Raw genomic sequence first — 21,313 nt, 5'->3', positions numbered from 1 at the left:
TTTTATATCATTAGACAATTGGCATGAGAAATGGCGTTGGGCTAGGGGAACCGGCTACAGCCACGTGGAGCACAACAGGGGAAGGTAATCCCACCGAGTGGTAGAGGGACCCCACCATCCAACCGCTCCCCTCAAAAATCCACGCGATTAGAAACAATCTAATCATTATTTACATATTTGCTTATCAAAAGGAACGTAAACCTATCCGGAAATGAAGAATATACATATTTGAACCCCTTTCAAAAGAAAATAAAATATAATTTTGTTTTTAGAAAAGTTTAAGAGTCACGATTAAGGACACGATGATATTAAAGCATCGAATCCCATCAAAGAACCACGATTAAAGACAGCTAAATCCTTTTTTTGTTCCACGCTTTGCCTCCGCATGTACCAAAAAAAAACAAAAAGACAGCAAAATTGCTTCCAAAACGTCAGAGTTCCACGTGGAACCACCCCAAACGCACCTCTCTCTCTCCTCCCCTATAAATGTCGCTTCCTTGCCCCTCCTGCGCTCTCACTGCTCCGCCACCCCCGATCTCTTTTCTTCTTTCATTCCTCTCACGCTTTCTCCAACGGGCCAAAGCCAATGGGTCTCGGAGCTTGCACCGATTCCAGCTGGTGGGTGTTCACTCTCCCAGCTTTCCTCGGCGCCGACTCCCTTTTCTGCGACCGTTTCCTCCTGCTGTCATCCCTGTTCGTGGCCTTGGTCTCAGCGGGCCTCCTGTCGTGGGCCCTCTCCTCCGGCGGCCTAGCCTGGGCCAACGGCAGGAGCCGCCGGGGCGTCGTCCCCATCCCGGGTCCCCGCGGCCTCCCCGTTTTCGGCATCATCTTTAGCCTTACCGGCGGGTTACCGCATCGCGTGCTCGCGTCCATGGCGCGCGCCGGAACCGACGCCGCCACCCAGCTCATGGCCTTCTCGATCGGCTCCACCCCTGCCGTGGTCTCCTCCGACCCCACCGTCGCCCGGGAGATCCTCTCCCACCCCTCCTTCGCCGACCGCCCCGTGAAGCGCTCGGCGCGGGAGCTGATGTTCGCTCGTGCCATCGGCTTCGCGCCGAGCGGGGCCTACTGGCGTCTCCTGCGCCGGATCGCATCTACCCACCTCTTCTCCCCCAGACGCGTCGCGGCCCACGAGCCCGGCCGTCAGGCTGACTGCGCGGTCATGCTCGCAGCCGTAGCCGAGGAGCAGGACCGTGCCGGCTCCGTCCGCCTCCGCCCGCACCTCCAGGCCGCGGCGCTGAACAACATCATGGGAGGCGTGTTCGGGCGGCGGTACGATGTGTCGCGGGCTGGCGGTGACCCGGAGGCCGAGGAGCTGAAGCAAATGGTGAGAGAAGGGTTCGACATCCTGGGGGCCTTCAACTGGTCCGACCACCTCCCCTGGCTTGCCCACCTCTACGACCCTTCCCGCATCAAGCAGCGATGCACCGCCATCGTGCCACGTGTCCGAGAGCTGGTGAGTGGCATCATAGCGGAGCACAAGAAGGCCGGAGCCAGCCAGCAGGACAATGCCGACTTTGTGGACGTGCTGCTCTCCCTGGAAGGTGACGAGAAGCTCAGCCATGACGACATGATCGCCGTTCTATGGGTAAGAATATAAATATATTGATCTTCTTCCGCTTGTTGTTGTCCTCCGTTCCTCTCTCTCCTTCTCAGTCTTGAACTGGTATTACATTTTGTGGCAGGAGATGATCTTCCGTGGCACGGACACCACGGCGCTGCTGACCGAATGGGCCATGGCGGAGCTGGTCCTCCATCCGGACGTCCAGGCCAAGCTCCGCCGCGAGATCGACGCCGTCGTGGGGTCCCACCGCACCGTCACAGACGCCGACGTGGCGAGGATGCAGTACCTGCAGGCCGTGGTCAAGGAGACCCTCCGCGTCCACCCGCCGGGCCCGCTGCTCTCCTGGGCCCGCCTGTCCACCGACGACGTCCCACTCTCCAACGGAATGGTCGTCCCCGCGGGGACCACCGCCATGGTCAACATGTGGGCCATCACCCACGACGCCAAGGTCTGGGCGCGGCCGGAGGAGTTCGTGCCCGAGCGCTTCATGGTGGCCGAGGAGGGTGCCGACGTGGACGTGAGGGGCGGCGACCTCAGGCTGGCTCCTTTTGGCGCCGGGCGAAGGGTGTGCCCTGGGAAGAACCTGGGAATCGTGACCGTTGGCTTGTGGATCGCCAGGCTCGTCCACCACTTCGAGTGGGCCCCGGCTGACGGCGCACCGGTGGACCTCAGTGAAGTCCTCAAGCTGTCGTGCGAGATGACCAATCCGCTCACCGTCGTCGCGATTTCAAGGAAGAATGTCATGCTTTGTTGAAAACCTTCTCCGTCTTTACGTATACTTAAAATAAGTAAAGCTGTTGGTTTTGGTAGTGTTTGTTTTGGAGTTCCTAGTTTTTTTTTTTTTTTTGGGTGAGGTTGGAGTTCCCAGTTTGAAAGTATCAGGTATGTCTTTTTTTTTTTCTTCTTCTTTTTTCCGATAGGAGTATCAGGTATGTTTTTGCTGTGTAAGCGAAAGGATGCGAATGGTTTATAGTATGTAAGCAAAAGGAGGACAGTGGTTTCTTGTTTAAAAAAAAAAAAAAAACTTATATAAAAAAAATGGAGGGCAGTGGTTTATATATGTTTTTAAATATAATATAGCAGAATATTATTATGATGGTGTAGAAAACTCTCTGCGCCCTCTCTGCGTCCTCTCTTCTTGATTGATGGTCTTGGCTTTGAGCTTAGAGGAGGGGCAGCTGGGGTATCTTAAAATATTTATTATTGTACACATTATACACAAGCCTTTTTGTTTTTTCTGGGTGAAAAGCTTTCTGGTTTTTAATGACGGTAGCTCGGTTCATACCCTCGACCACAGTGACCAGTTTTTTCTGGAGATTTTACCTTTTTCGTATTCGAGATGAAGACAAGGCGGACATGCCAGAGAAAAAGCGTTGCAGCTTTTGTATCCTTCGCCTCTGCCCAAGGAAACTGCCATCACGGTGCGAATTATTTTTCCACAACTCGAGAAGGGCAGGAGGGGAGAGGAACCGCCTCATGCCCTCAACCTGGCGCCTTCGGTAATTATGCATGCTATCCCGGTCCCAAAAATGGGTTCTCTCCATGGAGAACCAAAAGCTTTCTAGTTTCTCCCCTCCATGACTCCCATACGTGGTGATTATACGTACATAGTAATGTCCGGAGCTAGCTAATGTAAATGTTTATCAGAAAAAAGAAAAAAAAAAGAAAAAGAAGAAAGCACTAGCTCGTATGTATAGTATATGGCTTTGAGTTACCCTCCGAGACGTTGAACCCCCCCCCCCCCCCAAAAAAAAAAAAAAAAAAGAAAATCCATCGAGCCTTCTCTGTAGGTGCGTACACGTAGCAAGAAGTCCAAACTAGAAAGAGATCTCGCAATCTTTAGGCTCACGCAAAGTAGGCACAGAATTAGTACGACGGTACGACCCGGATTCGTCTATCCCATGCATCGTCCTACCACCGCAGCGCTCACCTGCCACCCTATCCCTATGATGTCAAAGGAGGGCGTGCATACGAATTACGAAGGGGGGGGGGGGGGGGGAAAGTTCCAGTTCTCTCAAACCGGGTAAGAGAAAAGGAGAGAGAGAAAGAGAGCGGGAGGCTTTACGGCATACAAGTGTCTAGACTTCCAAAACACGTGATTTGGGCAATTATTAGCTTGAGGCCACCGCTGGAACTTAATTCACTTACATCGCCCGCAAATTCGTCTCCTCACTCATTTTTATAGACTCAATTTAATTGCTGCCATGAGAAGAGGCGCCCCTGCTGCCAAGCCAGCTATTGCGTTGTGTATTTATTTCCGTTATAAAAGCTATTTGTGCCTTTTCCCCTCCTGATGCAGAGAGAGAGAGAGGGGGAGAGCGAGAGAGGAGGGGGGTTGGGGGTTGTGGGCAGAGGAGTTAAAATGGAATAAGAGATAAGGTCTGCTGCAGGATAATCAGGACCACCGAGCGACATTAAACTATTGGGACGGTCACAATCGTCTAGATCCGTTTTTTTTAAAAAAAATTGTCTGAACGTTTTAAGAAGCAGCATTCACTCAAAAGTTGTTAGAGTTTATCGAAGAAGTAAACACGGCATCAGTCACGGTTTTAAAAAATACTGTTATATAATATTGATTATTTTAGCTGGTACATGCATGTAGTAGGATATTTGATTGAGAAAAATTTTATGCTAATTCTAATTTTGAGATATAATAAAAATAATTTAATTTTTTTAAAATTTAATTTTTATTTTTTTAAAAAAATTTAATTTTTTTTTTCAATTTCAATTTCGATTTTGATTTCAATCACAAACCAAATATTTCATCAGATATTATCATTTCAATCTTTTATTTCAACTCATTTCAATTTTGATCACGAACCAAATATCTCCAGAGTGTATAATCTTCTTGGTTATTAGTGTTCGGTATTTTTATTGCAGTTATATATATTAAAAAAAGGTGGTAGACCTATTCTAGCAACTTGATTCGTGTGATCATTTTGCTAGCTTTTATATTTAAAATAAGGAAACATCTGATTTGATTCTCTAGTGAAATGCTTAATTGATACCGAATGGATTACATAAGATAGAGCGTAAGAAATGCATGGCCACATGTGATGTGGCCTGTGGATCACTTGATTGGTGCTTATCAACGGTGGTGCAACCCGATTGATCATTACAGTACACGGCCTAATTGGACTTTCTGGTGCGGCGCCTAATTAAGCCTGCATTATAACTATGAATTGATGCGTTGAGAAAAGTTTTATCTAGAATCCTCAAGGACACTCTCATGGGCCGGACTAAGTATTTAAATTAAGTTCATCGACGACCCAATGCACCTAACATGAGTCTCAAATTGCGTCTATACTGCAACGCTATGACTTCTTTAAAAGCAGACACCCAGATGCATCCCCGTTATGACTAAAACTACTATTTTTCTATTGAGCATTCATTGATCCCAACCACTAAAGGGAATGAGTTGGGCGTAATGCTCATTGGATAGTGTAACCACCAGCATAGCAGTGGAATGAAACAGATGGCCATATATTCAGACTTGCATGTCTTTGCTTCATCAGGATCACTGGTTTATCTCTGGGCAATTGACAAGGATTGCCTCCAAAGCTAGGTCACTTGAGAGCTTGCATGTCTTTGCTTCATCAGGAGCACTAGTTTATCTCTGGGCAATTGACAGGGATTGCCTCCAATTCCAAAGCTAGGTTACTTGAGAGCTACCTCTTAAATGTGGGACAAGAAGTCTGGCTCTTTTATCTTAATATTGTAAAGACCTGTCAAATGAGCAAACCACCAGGGTAGCTGGGTTTCATTTTAACAAACCGATCACCCAAGAGTGCATCGATCCAATGCTCTCCATGTGCGTTGTTCTACGTGGAGGGACAGCGAGGCATCGATCCCATGCACCGAGGACATGACAAAAAATCCAATCAAAACAGTCAGCGCATAGAAACCCAAAACATTAAAACGGTCGAGGACTAGAATATCGTGTGCATGTTTCTTTGCTTTTCTTTTACACAATAAACAGGTGTAGACGGCAGTGTTGTGTCGCTCCTAAGTGCCAATGAGACAAGGTATCCCCCTAGGTTTGTCTCACATAAATCAGGACATGGTGTGACAAGCTGGTTAGTATTAAAAGGTTAACAATACGAACAACATAAACGTGCAATGTAGCCCACTCGGGCTGCCTTTGATTATGGCTATGGAACGGGCACCACGTTCTCAGCATCTTTCAACACCTCCCGGTGCACTCACCCCTCGTGTTTGCTTGGAACAATTGGTCTAGTTTTAGTGCTAATAGAAACAAGGAAAGCGTGCACTAATTGAACTTTTAACTATTCTTTGGACCATGCTTGTCATCAGAAAAAAAAAATATTCTTTGGACCATCGCCATGGCACGTACATAGCATTTTCATAAGACAGCACTTTCACAGTTCAAAGCCGCCATGAGCCTGTCGGATACATAGGTCCCTGAACCAAGGCCTAATGCACAATTCGCTCTCAATGGGGATTGTTCTTTCTTCTTTTTTTTTAAAAAAAAAAAAAAAAAAAAAAAAGAGGTCCTTTTTTTCTTGAAAGGGCCCCCATTAATCTGGACAGCCAAGTTAATGGACACTCAATGCACTGGAAGAAATTACTGCCTATACCGCACGTACCAGGACGACCGTGTGTACAATCAATTACGGCCACTGATTTTTATTATAGTACATTGAGATGGGTGCTTGATAAATAAGGCTCACAGGAACTCACCATCGGGATTGGCTGTATATACGGCTATATTGGTGCATGCGGCATAAGCAATAATTTTTTATGCACTTACGCATCCTGAGGTACAACTTGTCTCCTAACGCTGCCACCATTGCACTTATTGCTCATGAATGCAATCTGCAACGTGCTGCTCCAAAATTCCAATGCCACCAGACGAAGGATAGGTCAGAATAGCTTCCTGGCTACTCCGACTCAGCTTCTCAATGCATTCAAAGAGCTATCAATTGAATTGGTAGGGCAGATGAATGCGCTCTTGTAGCATTTTTAATTCTAAATTTTGTAAAGTTTCTGCTGATTTAGCTTGAGTAGGTGGCACCTAACACCTTGATCGTAATAGTTCGAAAGCAGCAATGTTATTGCTAGTTGACCCTCCACGAATCTATAATTAAATATTAGGTAAGGTTTGTTTTAAGAATTTGAACACAACGCCAAATATCGATATGGACTAGTTTTGGCCCTTCGGGTCCAACAAAGCTAATTATTGTTTCTTCGGTGAATGGCATGGCTAATATCTAGCTGTTCAAAACATATTGACGGCGATCCCTGTTTGTCACTTTGGCTAAAAATAGATAAAACATTACGAGCAGAAATGATAATTGTAGTCAACTCATCGGATTTCTGATTCAATCGGATCCAAATAGAATAGATTTTATGTAATCTGATTAAAATATGAGATAAATATAGATTATAAATAAAATATTCAAAATGAGTTCAAATCGAATATAGATGATGATATATTCCATCCGAAATTCGATTCGATATAATCTTAATTTAAATATTTTTTTTTAAATTATAATTATTTTATAATATTTGCACGAAAAATTTCTTATTTAACTTGATCCGATCCCGCTTATCTATCCAACCTGACTATAATATTACTTGATCCAACTCGAGACAACCAGAGAATATGTTTATGAGTACGAGATTTTTTTAATTATAAGATGGATATGGATATTGACTGATTTAATTTATATTCGATCAATTGCTGTCTTTATTTATGATTATAATGTAAACGATCTTATTGATACTCTTTTCTGATGCCCGTGCAAGATCTTCACAATGTATGATCGGCTATCAAATACAACTAATTTACATGTCTGAACTTCTCGGTGACAAGTGGTGATCTGTCTTAAATAAACCACTTTCAATAGATCCTTCTCATAACATTTTTATTATTCTTTAAAAGTTTGTTTGACTTGGGTGTGGGAGGTTGATCCATCTCTGGCAAGAAGACTTTTTCATTTTGTAGTGTTTCTGATCAGATCCAATGTCGACGTGAAGATTCGAGCATGACCTTCCCCTTGAGGCCGCGATCGGTATAGATGTTAGAGCGATCACCATCCAAACATAATGACCATCGTATTATTACCTCGAAGGCAGATCATGATCCCTCCGATTTATTCGGCCAATCGTCCAATCCGGCATCCCTCCATTCCACTCGGCATCTCACGCTGGATACCCAGGAGCAACAATCCACGTACTTATCATACAACTACAATATTTCTTTTCATGTAGATATAAAATCGTTACTCACGTAAACCATGCATGGTGGACAAGAATCAGGAGAACCCCGTGGTACGAGGCTTGTAATCCGAGAGGCTACTTTCAGAGATATAATATTATAAATCACCGTAGCTGTGATGACCATATCCTGCAGCCCTGCCACTTTCTGGACTGTTCTAGGCCATTAACCCATACTGATGGGCCCGGTCCGTTAAATGTGGCTGTACGTTTTGAATCGGATGGGTGATACTCTCTGTATCAGAACGACGTACCCCTTGCTCTTTCTCCTGCACAGTGTCATGCCGCCTTTCCTTTCGACCGCCTCCCCAGAAAATTACAACCCCCCCAGGGCCCAGGTGCTGGATGGAGGACTGACCCCGTTTGGACTGGACGACAAGATCATGAAACCAACGATGGGAGTGGGCCGACACCTGGATCCTACGGACAAAAAGCCTATTAGCATTTCTGAGCTCCGCCTGACTGGTTGAACACGAGGATGATCAAATGATGGAGAGCGGTGGGTTCCGTATGGCAAAAAAAATAAAAAATAAAAAAATAAAAATTTATTTGGATGATTGAGCTAAAAGTTTTATGAAATTTATAAGTTGGATAGAATCCCCATATATATATATATATATATATATATATATATATATATATATATATATATATGTATATATATATATATATATATATATATATGTATATATGTATGTATGTATGTATGTATATATGTATGTATGTATATATGTATGTATGTATATATGTATATATGTATATATGTATGTATGTATATATGTATGTATGTATATATATATGTATATATATGTATGTATATATCCTGTCTATAGACTCAAAGCAGTAGGATTATAAGTAACAATTTTTTTTTTTCTATATGATTTAATTTATTTTAAATTTATAATTTTATTGATTATACTGACTCAACTCTTAAATCTTTTGGCCGAATCATCCAATAGGTTTGAAATTTTTTTTTTTTAATAATCGATCTCCCTTCACACCTCATCATTGTGCTCAACCTTCAAAAAAATCAGACCCAACCGTCACCCTTTGCTTAGATAAATTCTTTCCCTCTCATCCTCTCACCTTTGCGGCTCTACCATCAGCCATGCCCCCAACTATTATTGCTCCATCTTTTTTCTGACTCCACCAACAAAACTTCACTAAATTTATATTTCATATAATCTAAATTATATATCAAATATTATAATATAAAATTTTTTATTATTTTATAATAATATTATTATATATATTAAATATTGTAATATAAAATTTTTTATTATTTTATCAGATAATTATATTTTTTCTACAATCACATTATCATAGTAATATTATGTATGTAATATACCAAATATCTTCTAAGGGCCATCGTTGCGCTGTCCACCATTTATTTGTTATAATGTCTGGCAGAGTTATGTTTGTTGCAACGACAGTAGTAGTTTTCCTCTCTGGAACTCTCCCATTTTCGTGTTGTAGAATGTTTTAACCTTGGCTAGAGTGTTTACTCCCAAAGGGATCCCTTGGATCCTCTCAAACGTGGGACACTGTAGTTTGCGTCATTAGTTGTCACAGGTCGAAGCTTGTCCATCATACTCCGGTTTGTTCCTTAGGTTGGATGGCAAACTGGAGCATGGAGGGTTCAATACATGTCACAATGCTGATATCTCATCTCGACGATGCCGAACTCGGCTAAGAATTACTGGGAGTTTGGTACCAGCAACATTGGCTTAACTCCTATCTTCATTACAGTTCAGGATCTCAATGATCTCCGGTAGATATTGCTTGTATTGTTCTGTAAAGAAAAAGAAAGCTAGCATCCGTAAATACCAAATCCCGCCACACCGGGAAAATAAACATTTTATTTTATTCCTAAAATACCTTGAACCCTAATACCCTCCCCATTTCGCACGCCCCCCCCATCGCTCGACGCCCGGTACCCTGTTCATCCGCTATTTTCCTAACCCCAATCCCCCTTCCCCTATTCCATATACCCCGTCCGCCCGCCGGCCCTCCTGACTGCCGGCTTCCTCCCCCTCCGTCGACAGGCGGCGGCGGTGGCCCTGCGAGCGTCGGCCTCCTCCAAGCTCCGCGCGGCCAGGAAGGGAAGCTCTCTCATTGATCGCCGATCCTCGCACGAGGTACGCAATCGTCGCCTCATCGATTTCTCTCTTTTGATTTTTATTATTTTTATGGATCTGTTCAATGTGGGGTGGAAATCTGAAGATCGATGAAGATATAGAGAATTCGGTCCTTTGATTACACGTGCTTATGATTTTTTGAGATCCTTAGATTTTTTTAAGATCCTTTGTTTGCGATGCTGGTTTGATGCTGCACAGCTTTCACCTTCTTTCGTGTATCCTAGTGCGTCTCTGGCCATGGGGAATGGTTGGTTATTTAGAGCAGCTGACTTTGCGTTGATGGGGCATTTCTATCACCGAAACCTTGAATGAGCTCCATCAAAGAGTCCTTTAAATTCTGGTCTAGGATGCCCTTCTCTCTCTCTCTCTCAAATCTATAATTAGCATGGAGGTGATCAACTGTTGAGCACTATATGATGTGATTCTGTGTTCCATTGTGCTCTATTGTTTTTGAGCTAAATTTCTTTTTCCTTTCTCCAGAAAACAGGGAACCAGTGAGATTATAGGTTACTTGTAATAGAAACTTCTGCTTATTCTCAAGATTAACACACGAGACATAGGGAAAACTAAAGCAAATATGAGATGATGACAGCATAATTATGTGCATTTGATTGCAGTTTGTTGCTGAGATATTTTCTCTTGCAATGGTGGACTCCTATGTTTGAAATGGACCAAAGGCCATTGCCAAAGACAATCAATTAATGAGCCCTGGCACCATCTTTAGTGAGATAAGATAATTGGTATTATTCAGCCAGGTAGAATGCCAGCAGCCAATCATGGCTCGGCATGAGTGTTTTGTGGATGTAAGTATAGTAATTCAAAATGTTCAATAGGCTCTTAGCCTTAGAAAAGGGGGGAAAGAAAAGAATATTTGGCTGAATTCAAAGCCTGAAACTGTAATGCAAAGGCCAGCCTAGAGGCTGGTTCATTAACATTCTTAGTAGGATTTAAGAAGTTGGTTGTTTAAGACTTGAGTTGAAGACCCGTGTGTTGCAAGCTTCGGTAGATGCACAGGGTACTATAGAGAGTACAATGATTGATCAGCTTGATTTCTATCAGCCTGTATCAATGAGCATATACTAAGTACATGCCTATCCGAGAATGGAGCTGCCTTGATTGCATTTCCTGGCTTGTTCAGTCCCCATCTTTAACCAGCGATGTCATGATCAGCACAATAATGGAATCATTATCTTGACGAGCAAAATAAGTAACATATAGCAAAGTTGTATATAATATGGAAGTGAATGCTATATTACTATTACAATATTTGCTTGATGACTTCTTTCATTACCTAATCTCAACCCAAAGATATAATATATTTCTGTTAGAAGTTGATAATTTTGTACGGACTAAAAGTCTAGTTTGGTATGAAAAAATTGGGCTTCAATCACAAAGAACTTTTGAAATTGGGCCTAAAAGCATAAATGGTATTATAGATTTTAGCAACTTATCCAGAAAAGTATTAGTGCATAAAAAATGGATAACATATTTCACAACCACTTTCCATGCTTAAAAGAACATGGGTAAATCATTTTCTTATCCAGACGTTTTATAGAAAACATCTACTCAGGAAAATATAGATTCTCGGGTAAGTTTTTTATGCCCCAAAGAATGAGCCTATAGATTTTTAGTATCATGCTGGGTGATTGTTTTTCTGCAGTGCACTAATACTAGTTAAATGATTCAACTTAGAAGTGTTCATGTTCCACCTATAAACTTCAATGTATGTTTAAAACTTAAGTGTTATGGGCTTACAGCTGCATTTGGAAGTTTTTTATTTCAAATATGATAATTTCATCCTTTTCTAGTTTAAAATATTTCATAAGTTTTGGATTTTGATGCTTGATTTTTAAAATAAGAAGGTTAAAAAAAGAAAATGGAAAAAATTTTATATGGAGAAATATGAGTGCATAAAATTCTACTTGCACAAGAACTATGTAATTTCATGATCTTAGAACTTTTATAGGATCTCTTTGCACAATCAAGATTTTAAAAACCATGCTAAATCATGACATATCCTGATTTGTAGTATGCTGAAAGGTATAGCCATAAATACACCATCAAAAAATTAGAAACTTTTTTTTGTAAATGTCTAACTGAAAAATAAAAATTTTAAAAATCATGCTAAATCACGACATATCTGGCTTTGTAATACACTGAAATGTACAGCCACAAACACTCCATCAAAAAATTAGAGGGTTTTTTTTTTTTGGTAGATGCCTTACAAAAAATACACAATTAATCATGTAACTAATTTCCCTAACCTTTTCCCACATAGCATATGATAGGTTGTTAATGGGTCGGCCGACCTGATCTTCCAGGCTAGACCTTGGCCTTTTTATATCTTAATGGTTAACGTTTGCTGTTAGATCGAACAAGATTTAAAAGGGTATCATACCTCAGTCCAGAACCCTATAAACCATTCTCTTTCTTGCTCGCTGGGGCTTTGGATCGAAGGGAATTCATGATCTTGTGGTCACCGACAAGTGAGTTTGGATCCCTTCCAAAATTCCCTTATTTTTTCTAATTTCTTTCAACAGGTGTTGTATGATATAGGATGGTATCATTAAGGTTTTCAGCAGGCTAGGGTTAGGGTATAACGAGTTAACGTTAAACTCTCGATGTTGAGGTTGGAAAAAAGGTGGAGAAGATAGAAATGGTGACTTGGATTAGGGGTTTTTGGGGTTTGATGCGTGTCGTAGCACACCAAAAGTAACTCTATTCACTACTGTATAGATAGGATGAGTCGGGATCGTATCCACAGGAATTTTAGTTGATTATTTCAAAAATACAAAAGAAAAGAATAATATATTGTAAAAAACTAAGAAAGAAGCATGAAAATTGCAATAAAATTATTTTTTACTAATCAAATAAAGAATCATACATAAAGAAAAAAATAAAATTACGATACAAGACAACTAAACCAAGTTGATCTTCTAGCTGCGCCCGATGGTAATGTACTTCCTTAAATCTTTTCGTCTTCTTCCGTGCAGACAGCAGCAAGATGGCTGAAAGGCTTGGTATAGGAACTCCAAGGAAGAAAGGTAGATGGAAGAGGATATGTGGAAGAGAAAGATAGTGGCACTAGGATTAGTACCTCTCCTAGATTTGATGAAAGACGTGCTAGGGTTAGTACCTTCCCGAGACTTATGAAGAAGAAAGAAGGAGAGATGTGGGCAGCAGCTTGGAGAGAAACTTAGGCATTGGCTTGATGGGAAGAGAGAAAGAGAGGAGCTTTGATGGAGGAAAGGAGGAAGAAGAGAGAGGGAAGAAGATGAAGAACCCCACAAGGGGGCTGATGTATTGAGAATGGAGGGCTGGGGTGTATTTATAGAGAGGAGGCTAGGGTTTCATGAAAAGAGAGGTGGGAGCGTGAATAAGGACCCTTGGATCTTCATATTGCTTCTTCTCCGTTGATCAATAAGTTGCATTCACACTTAGATTTTTATAAATAGTGATCTTTTAATCTGAGCCCTTGAGATTTAAGTTGTGTTCACACTTGAATAGGAGCTGGTTATCTGGTTTACTCAAATCTGATCCGATTTGAGTCTAATTTGAATCGTATGAATCCAAACTCTCAATTATTTGCAAAATAGACTAGAGAGCATCAAAATCTAATATAATAACATCAATTATTATAATATTTAATGTCTCTAGTGACTTAAATTAAGTGTTCATTAGGATTGGGTTTTAAGAAGACGAAATGAGATGCGAATTGGTCTGGGCTCCAGATAGTGCTCGAGCTTGAAAGAAACATTCTGGTGATAACTTTCCGACCAAAAAAAAAATGATAAACTTTTCTTGAGAGAAGAAGCATTTTTATAACCTTATGGTTATTTCTTGAGAGAAGAAATTTTTGTTGGATTTTTTTTTTAAAAATTCATCTGGTGTCATATTTTTATGATCATCTTTGGGGTTTTGATTTGCTAATTTATTTATATGCACAGGAAGAAGCTGAATTAAAAGAACACTTATTCTCACTTGAATGACTGCAGTTTGAAACTATAGTGTATAAGTTGTGTTTTTTTTCTTTTCTAATTTTTTAAAAATTTTTATTATTTAGAATGGTGTATAAATCTTGTCTTCACATATTCCTATCTCTGAATATCGGGTTGAAGACATGATAAAAGATTACTTGATTACTCATGTAATGAGTCCTAAACTTATTCTGAAGGAATTTTATTCTTTCTTTGTGAATTATTGTAGACATAAAGGATCTGTGAGTTGTGATAATTGTAAAAATTGATGTAGTGATATATGACCTTCTCATTTCACATTTCAGCCTTACACAATTTATCAAGCTGATATTTAAAACTTTATTAAACTGCTGATGATTCTTTCACCATATGCTGTCTCTCATGATACATTTTTTTTCCTTTCCTTTTTGGTTCCTAGTTAACATCCTAGTGACTTCAGTTTCAAATAAATGGCACTGCGAGGTGTTTGGCAACTTCAGAAATTGATAGTTAGCTACTGTGACTGGGGAGGAAGTAGCAGGGGGATCAGGTACAATCTTTATATTCTTTGGTGCTACATCCTGCTGATAGGAAGCTCATAAAATTTGCTTGTGGTTTTTGGAAAATTGACATACGCCGCCTACATCCATATAGATATGGATTCTAGGAGTTGGGTGTGAATGTCCAGATAACATGTATATTGACTCATGATGCTGATGTTCTCTCTTACTTCAAACATATTAAGAAGGTCTTATGCCTTTCTTAATTCTTATTGATCGCATCTCCCCAAATATAATCAGAAACTTGGAATGGCAGGGCCTTTATGGAAACTCATCTGCCGATGTTTAAGGAAAATAATCCACAGCTAGAGGTGGTAACAGAGCTTACTCGCGGTCAGCACCCTCATTTGAAAGGCCTCTATAGTAAGATCCATTACCTTGTTCGTTTTTTCAGAACTTATACATGTGTCACACCTACTTCAGAGTATGAACTGAAATTTCTGATAAAACTGATTATGCAACTGAGTGGAACACCCAATTTTTGAGTTTTTATGTTTTTATATAAGAAAGAAAGTTGATGGACTATCATGCTTAGCTTTAAAGTGAAGAGTAGTTTTTCATACGTTTTTTTTTTTGGGCGATATTTGCTGAATGATGCTAGGGCCATTGAGAGTTTTTTTTTTTGAAGAAAACTACATAGAATACTAAAAAAAAACAATTTTGTTTGTATATTTATGCCATGTGGTTCATATCCTGTTGTTATTCACATGGAAGAAAACTTTCATCTGGATCTATATAGTTCCCACTCAATATAATCTTTGTTATTCAGTGTAATGATTAGCTGGAAAACACTCTTTTGTTTAGGTAAGAATAAAATATACTCACCATAAATGGTTTTGTAAATGTGCAGGGAACCATAACCAGCGGGTGATTTGTGTCAAAAATATGACACCAGAGGACATACTATTGCATGCAACCAGGCTAAGGAATGCTTTGGGTAGGAAGGTCGTGAAGCTTAGGACAAGGCATGTCACCAAGCACCCAAGTGCTCAAGGCACGTGGACAACTGCGCTCGAATTTTGAGTGTGGACAACCTAGTTTCTTTTAGGTGCTGCTGCTTTTATACATGTCAAAGATATGCTCCTTTGAGTGGGTTCATACGTGACAAAACTGGCTTTGTGATTGCTTGATAGAATGCCAGCTAATCAAAAGAACTTACAGTTTATAAAATAAAATAAAAAAAAAAGTATGAGTGATAACTTCATTGCATGAATAATAGATATCATCTCTTTTGCGAAATAGTTATGCTTGTTATAAGGTGGTTAGAATTGTATTTGTTTTCTAAGACCATCTGGCATGTAATCAAAGAAAAAAAGGAAAAGACTATTTGGCATATAAAACTTTAAGAAAAGACTATTTGGCATATAAAACTTTATCCCTAACCAAATGCTATTAAAGGTATAGCGTATGTTGGATATCTAGGCACATAATCGGAATTACTGTAGCTATGCATTATTATTAAATATTAATTCAAGTCTATCATGGGTGATGGTATATGCCAAGCATGTAAGATGCCAAGCAGTAAGTCCTTAAAAAGTGATCGACTAAGTTGTAGATTTATGTATATTTTGATGGTCTTGGAGTTTCATAAAAAATGCATACTGTAGAAATGAAGATGTCTGTTGATTAAAGCACGCAACCAATGTAGTGTCGCACTGCATATGCCCTCAGTAGTGTGCTTTGTTATTCTTTTCTGCATAATTTTTAAATCATTTTTTAAAATATGTTCCTTGATTTAGAATAAAATAAGCTCCATCATGCGAAAAATTCGAAAATTTTTGGGGGTTTTTAATTTCATCTTAAATTTTTATTTAGTGCAATCACATCATCAAATTTTTTGATTATTTTAATTTAGATTTTAGCTCTAATTTCTATCTGTTTGTCGTGATCGAGTTGTCACGTGATACATGTGACTATCTGGTGGTTTTTTTTGCTGATTTGAAAAAAATTTAAAAGATTTTTTCTTTTCTTTTCTCTTATCTTCTTTCATTTAGGATTTTTATCAATAGGAAGATAAAAAAAAAATCTTCTCTTTTGGATCTCTATCTTCTCTCCTTTCCGCTTTCTTGAAATAAAAAGAAGAAATTTTATTTTTAAATTAGTAGATATCTAAGTTAATGCAATTTTATCTCCTTCAACCCTCTTTTATCCTAATTTTATTATTCCATTTGCCTCTCATCAATAGGAGAAATCCTCTTCTTCACTCGCCTAAGACCACCTTCCTTCTTTTTTTGGTTAGCAATCTTTTTCTTCTTAAAGGCATCTTCTTTGAGCAGTTTCCCCATAATCATAATGGAAGGTTACCTCCTCCTTAATTGAAAGCTTAATGCTTTAAGTTTGTAAGTTTTGCTTCTTTTACATCCTCCTCAAGGCTAGTTTTACAAGCTTCCAATCCAATCCATTTATCTCTTTAGATTTTGAATCCTTCTTTTTTTTTTTTAATATTTAATTTATTTTTTGATGATTTTTTTTGATCTCTTCATCGTATATTATTTTCTCATTTATGTTATTTTGTGTTTCTTTGGCAGAGAAGGAAAATGATATTACTGATTTGGGGTTTTTCAAGTGAATTGAGAGTTTGCAAGAGAGATTAGGTTTGTAAGTCCTTGCCTTCTTTTTTCAATTGATCTCTTTTCTTATAGTTTGTTACTTTGTTTGCCATGAAATTTTAATTGTTCAAATTGGGTGCTTTTATGTCAATTTCTTTTGTTACATAAGCAAAGTCATGTAATAACTCTGTTACGATGGGATAATAGAAATTAGAGGCAAAATTCGAATTGAAATAATCTAGAAATTTTATGATTTTATTGTACTAAATAAAAGTTCAATATGAAATTGAAAACCCTCCGATAAATTCAAAATTTTTTGTATAATTAAATTAATAAAAAAACATAACAACTTGCAGCGAGCTCTATTTTAGAGAAATGATGGCCTAATACAATTTCTATATTAATCTAATCAAATTGAAAATAGGATGATAAAAAATAGAAGAAATTTTACCTCCGCTTGAGGGTGAATTCATTATTGTTTATGATCTAATATCAGGTAAAAATGGATTAGACTAAACCACCTTAACAAACTAACCTGCAGGTTACTCTTTTTAGGAGCTATTCTATGGGGTGAAAGAATAATTCTTCTTTTTTTTTTTTTTTTATGATATCAATTTTTGGATCACATAATGATCTCTTGGAGATCTATTTAGACAGATGGAAGAAAAGATTGGAGTGTTTTGAAAGTCGTAGAAAATGTGATCTAATGATTGTCTCTCGATAGGACTTAGATCGGCTTCAACACCAACAAAAGTGTAAGGAAAATGCCAGGTGATCCAATGGTTGTCATCGTGAAAGAAGATCAACCTATTCTTTCACGCAAAAGATACAACTCAAACCCATTTCATGAGGCTATTCTGAAGCGAACAAAGATGGAAAATTATCCACCTTATGGCTTATTTTTTCAGATATTATAGTGGTAATAAATCTTGAATGAAAAGTTTGTTAGACTATTAGCATTGATGAAAAGTCTTGATACGAAATCTGTCAAGTATGGCTCACGGACTTAGATACTTAGGAATGAACATGCATTACAGAACTACAAAAATCTTTGGCATATCTCAAGTTAGGCTGGGGAACTACAATCGGAGATACGTTATATTTTGTTTTATGAACAACCTTAAACTCACTAGTTTCTTGGAATTCAAAGTGTCAAAGAAACAATACATCTAGAAACTCGCACATCATGCCAAATATTAGTTCAGATGGTACCATCTCTTGTCAATTAAGGATAGATAAATGTAGGGGTTTGATGTCGAAGGGCGTCTTTCTATTTCAGAATCCAAGTTTAGGTCCACACGGAGAAGAGATGAAGGTCATGCAAGAATTTGAAGTCAGAGTTAAGAAATGGTGACTACGGGATTTATTAAGGGTGGTCCATGTCTCCTAATCTGTCGGTGACTTGCCATCCACCTCCATATGTGTGAAGACGCATGGACCATTTATTGAAAAAACAGACCCAAAAAAGCTTCATAGATATTATATGCATCTGTTCAACCAGTGGAGTTGCTTTTCGTCACAGATGGTCTTGAAGCTTGTGACATCTATGTTGGCCTATGGAGGAATCCTGACCTAACTTTGTCTTGCTTTTCCACATGATTCAAGGAATATCCCAAGCTTCTACTTTATGAGGTAGACTATATCAAAGTATCATCTTTTATAGAATATTAAACTTAAAAGTATCCTTTGAATCTACTAAATGCATTTGCTTCCACCCACAAAGAAGATAGGGATAAATCTAGGGGAAGGCAAAGTGAGTGAATAATATAATAAGATCTCATTTCAACACATTTTGAAAGCGAAGGCATGTTGAAAGAGTTTAATTTATCGGGTAAGTTTGATATGACATTTTGAGTAGATTATATATATATATATACATATATATATATATATATATATAAAGAAGATAGGGATAAATCTAGGGGAAGGCAAAGTGAGTGAATAATACAATAAGATCTCATTTCAACACATTTTGAAAGCGAAGGCATGTGGAAAGAGTTTAATTTATTGGGTAAGTTTGATATGACATTTTGAGTAGATTATATATATATATATATTATTTCATTGCTAATCATCGTATAGTAAAATCCACTATAAAGTCAGTCGAACTTCACTGGTTCTAGGTTATCACTTCAATGAAGTAAATAAGTTCTTATCATGGTATTAAGATAATGAGGATGTTCTATCATATTTCACAATCTCATGGAATAGTTATTTGATTGTGTGTGTGTGTGTGTGTATATTATTTCATTGCTAATCATCACATAGTAAAATCCACTATAAAATCAGTCAAACTTGATTGGTTCTAGATTATCACTTCAATGAAGTAAATAAGTTCTTATCATGGTATTAAGATAGTGAGGATGTTCTATCATATTTCACAATCTCATGGAATAGTTATTTGATCGACGAGCAAAAAGTATAAATAAGGAAGGTGATGAATAGCTTGTTTGGGGGTTTCTTGTAGATATATTTTTTCACAAACCTAAGTATAAAATTTGAGAATGATCTTCCGTATTTTTTGCTTCTTTATGCTTAAACAAATTCTTTGTTCATGTCAAGATTCAAAGATTATCAAATCATGATAATCAGAAAATTTAATAATGTTTAAAACAATTCGCTTTCAAGAATGTTTTATCGTCATTTCTTTATCTAAAATTTACATCGTTATCACCGACAAGGTTTACCTAATCATTTGGATTCGTGTTATGACTTAATTCCTTTGCATTACCTATTGTATATTACTTTTACATTGGAGTTCAATTCAGACTTTGACTTTTTCTTTTTCTGCTGAAAATTCAGAGTATTACTTGACTAATTGTCAAAATTGTGTTCGGACAAAAGTATCCAAATTTGGCACCACCGACAAATTGTTATATTATTGAAGGAATTAAGTTCAAGAATCAAGCAACGTATTTGAGGCTTTTGGAGGTTCTATAATGAACTCTGCATAAGAGTTGCATAACATTTGATTAAATTATATTTATAATGCAAGGCATACCATGCATACTGGTTCTGATGCATTTTTGAGATAATCCAACTTTAATTTACCATGACTTGAACCTAAAATATGCCCGTAGGTAGAATAGATGTCGATCCTAGTTAAACTTACTATCTAAAAATAGCACAAATATGAGAAGACATAAATTCCTTTTCTTAGCCAAAAAAAAATCTTTTGACCCTTTTAACTTCGCTTATGTTGTACTTCCATACCTTGTCCTTTAAAAAAAACTTAATTAGATCCTTTAAGTTACTTAAGTGGCTTAATACGATCCTGTTATCTATCTTTATTAACCCAATTGGAAGAAATTTTTTCACGTGACAATTTAAAAATATTTTAGAACTAAAATATCAAAGAAGCTATGGTGGGTGAGTGAACCAGACCATTCCCAGTCAAAGCCATCCATGAGATCCCTTGGTTGGGACGCCCGATATTGCAAGTAAAATGTTCGATGAAATACCCACAACACAATGGATGATGGATTTGTGCGTAACAATCCGTTTAAAGAAGCTCTTCGTTATTTGGTTTCATGACCATGATGGATGGCCCTCAAGGTTTTATTGGTGATGGCTCAAATCGGACTACACGAGAGCGCACATGATTTATTGGTTATGGATTTGCGCAATGAGCGCTGCTACCCCTAACCCTCCGCTCATGCTCCCCAACGGGAAGGAGGACTTGGTTGTGCTGGCGGTGCAACCCAAGGCGTCACCAAGAGGCCATCAAGTGTTTGATGAAACGACAATATGGGTAAAGTTGAAGGGATCAAAAAGTAATTTTATCATTTCTTTGATATATTTTTTCTCCCTGATATCAAGGATACAGTTTCATGAAGTTCCACTAATTTTGGATAGTGCAACCCTCATTCCAGACGAGCGGACAAAGTGTTCTTACCATGTGATCAGGGTGTAGATTGTATTGATATTTGTATCTGTTTCTATCACTTCAGGCTTGTGTAGCATGCCACCAATTTTTTTTTTCTAACAAGCCGATTCAATGGGGGATCATTTTTTTCTATTCTTTTTGGGCGCATTTAAATTGGTGGTCTAGGAGATTGGATCTTAGCTTGGGTATTGAATGGTCGGGGCAGGTGGTCTTCATGTTGTTACTTTGGATTTATCTGTTGGGCGACCAAATGGCCCTCATGGACTCTTCTTCGGCTGCCTCGTTAACCTTCCACTGGAGCTTTCTTTGTCCAAATTCGGCCGCATACGGGACCGTGGTATAAATATTTTTAATACTTTCATAAAAACTCGTGTCATGTTTCAAACATATATATTTTAGTGCTTATTAAATTATAAATTA

At 38.6% G+C, this 21,313-nt stretch overlaps 2 protein-coding genes across 3 annotated transcripts; both read left to right on the top strand.

The window, feature by feature from the left end:
* The first annotated feature begins 506 nt into the window (after nucleotides 1-506).
* On the top strand, nucleotides 507-2,624 carry LOC105041668 (cytochrome P450 78A11). Its single transcript, XM_010918644.4, has 2 exons — nucleotides 507-1,588; nucleotides 1,686-2,624. Exons 1-2 carry the CDS (start codon nucleotides 587-589, stop codon nucleotides 2,316-2,318), a joined length of 1,635 nt encoding a protein of 544 aa, XP_010916946.1. The 5' UTR covers nucleotides 507-586; the 3' UTR covers nucleotides 2,319-2,624.
* A 6,669-nt stretch (nucleotides 2,625-9,293) lies between these two features.
* On the top strand, nucleotides 9,294-20,951 carry LOC105041669 (large ribosomal subunit protein mL43). Of its 2 annotated transcripts, XR_003800346.2 has the most exons (6): nucleotides 9,294-9,942; nucleotides 14,338-14,448; nucleotides 14,715-14,821; nucleotides 15,309-15,506; nucleotides 16,987-17,052; nucleotides 19,810-20,951. XR_003800346.2 is itself a non-coding variant. In XM_010918645.4 (4 exons), the coding sequence occupies exons 2-4, from the start codon at nucleotides 14,369-14,371 to the stop codon at nucleotides 15,479-15,481; spliced, it is 360 nt and encodes a 119-aa protein (XP_010916947.1). In that variant the 5' UTR covers nucleotides 9,302-9,942; nucleotides 14,338-14,368; the 3' UTR covers nucleotides 15,482-15,662. The 2 variants fall into 2 exon arrangements, 1 of the variants encoding a protein (XP_010916947.1); XM_010918645.4 differs by lacking the exons at nucleotides 16,987-17,052; nucleotides 19,810-20,951 and having other exon boundaries at nucleotides 9,302-9,942; nucleotides 15,309-15,662.
* Nucleotides 20,952-21,313: the final 362 nt, after the last annotated feature.

This window comes from Elaeis guineensis, chromosome 3, assembly GCF_000442705.2.
Source record: "Elaeis guineensis isolate ETL-2024a chromosome 3, EG11, whole genome shotgun sequence".
Lineage (NCBI taxonomy): Eukaryota > Viridiplantae > Streptophyta > Magnoliopsida > Arecales > Arecaceae > Elaeis > Elaeis guineensis.
The sequence above is the reverse complement of the archived record's forward strand: the minus strand, read 5'-3'. Positions and strand labels throughout refer to the sequence as shown.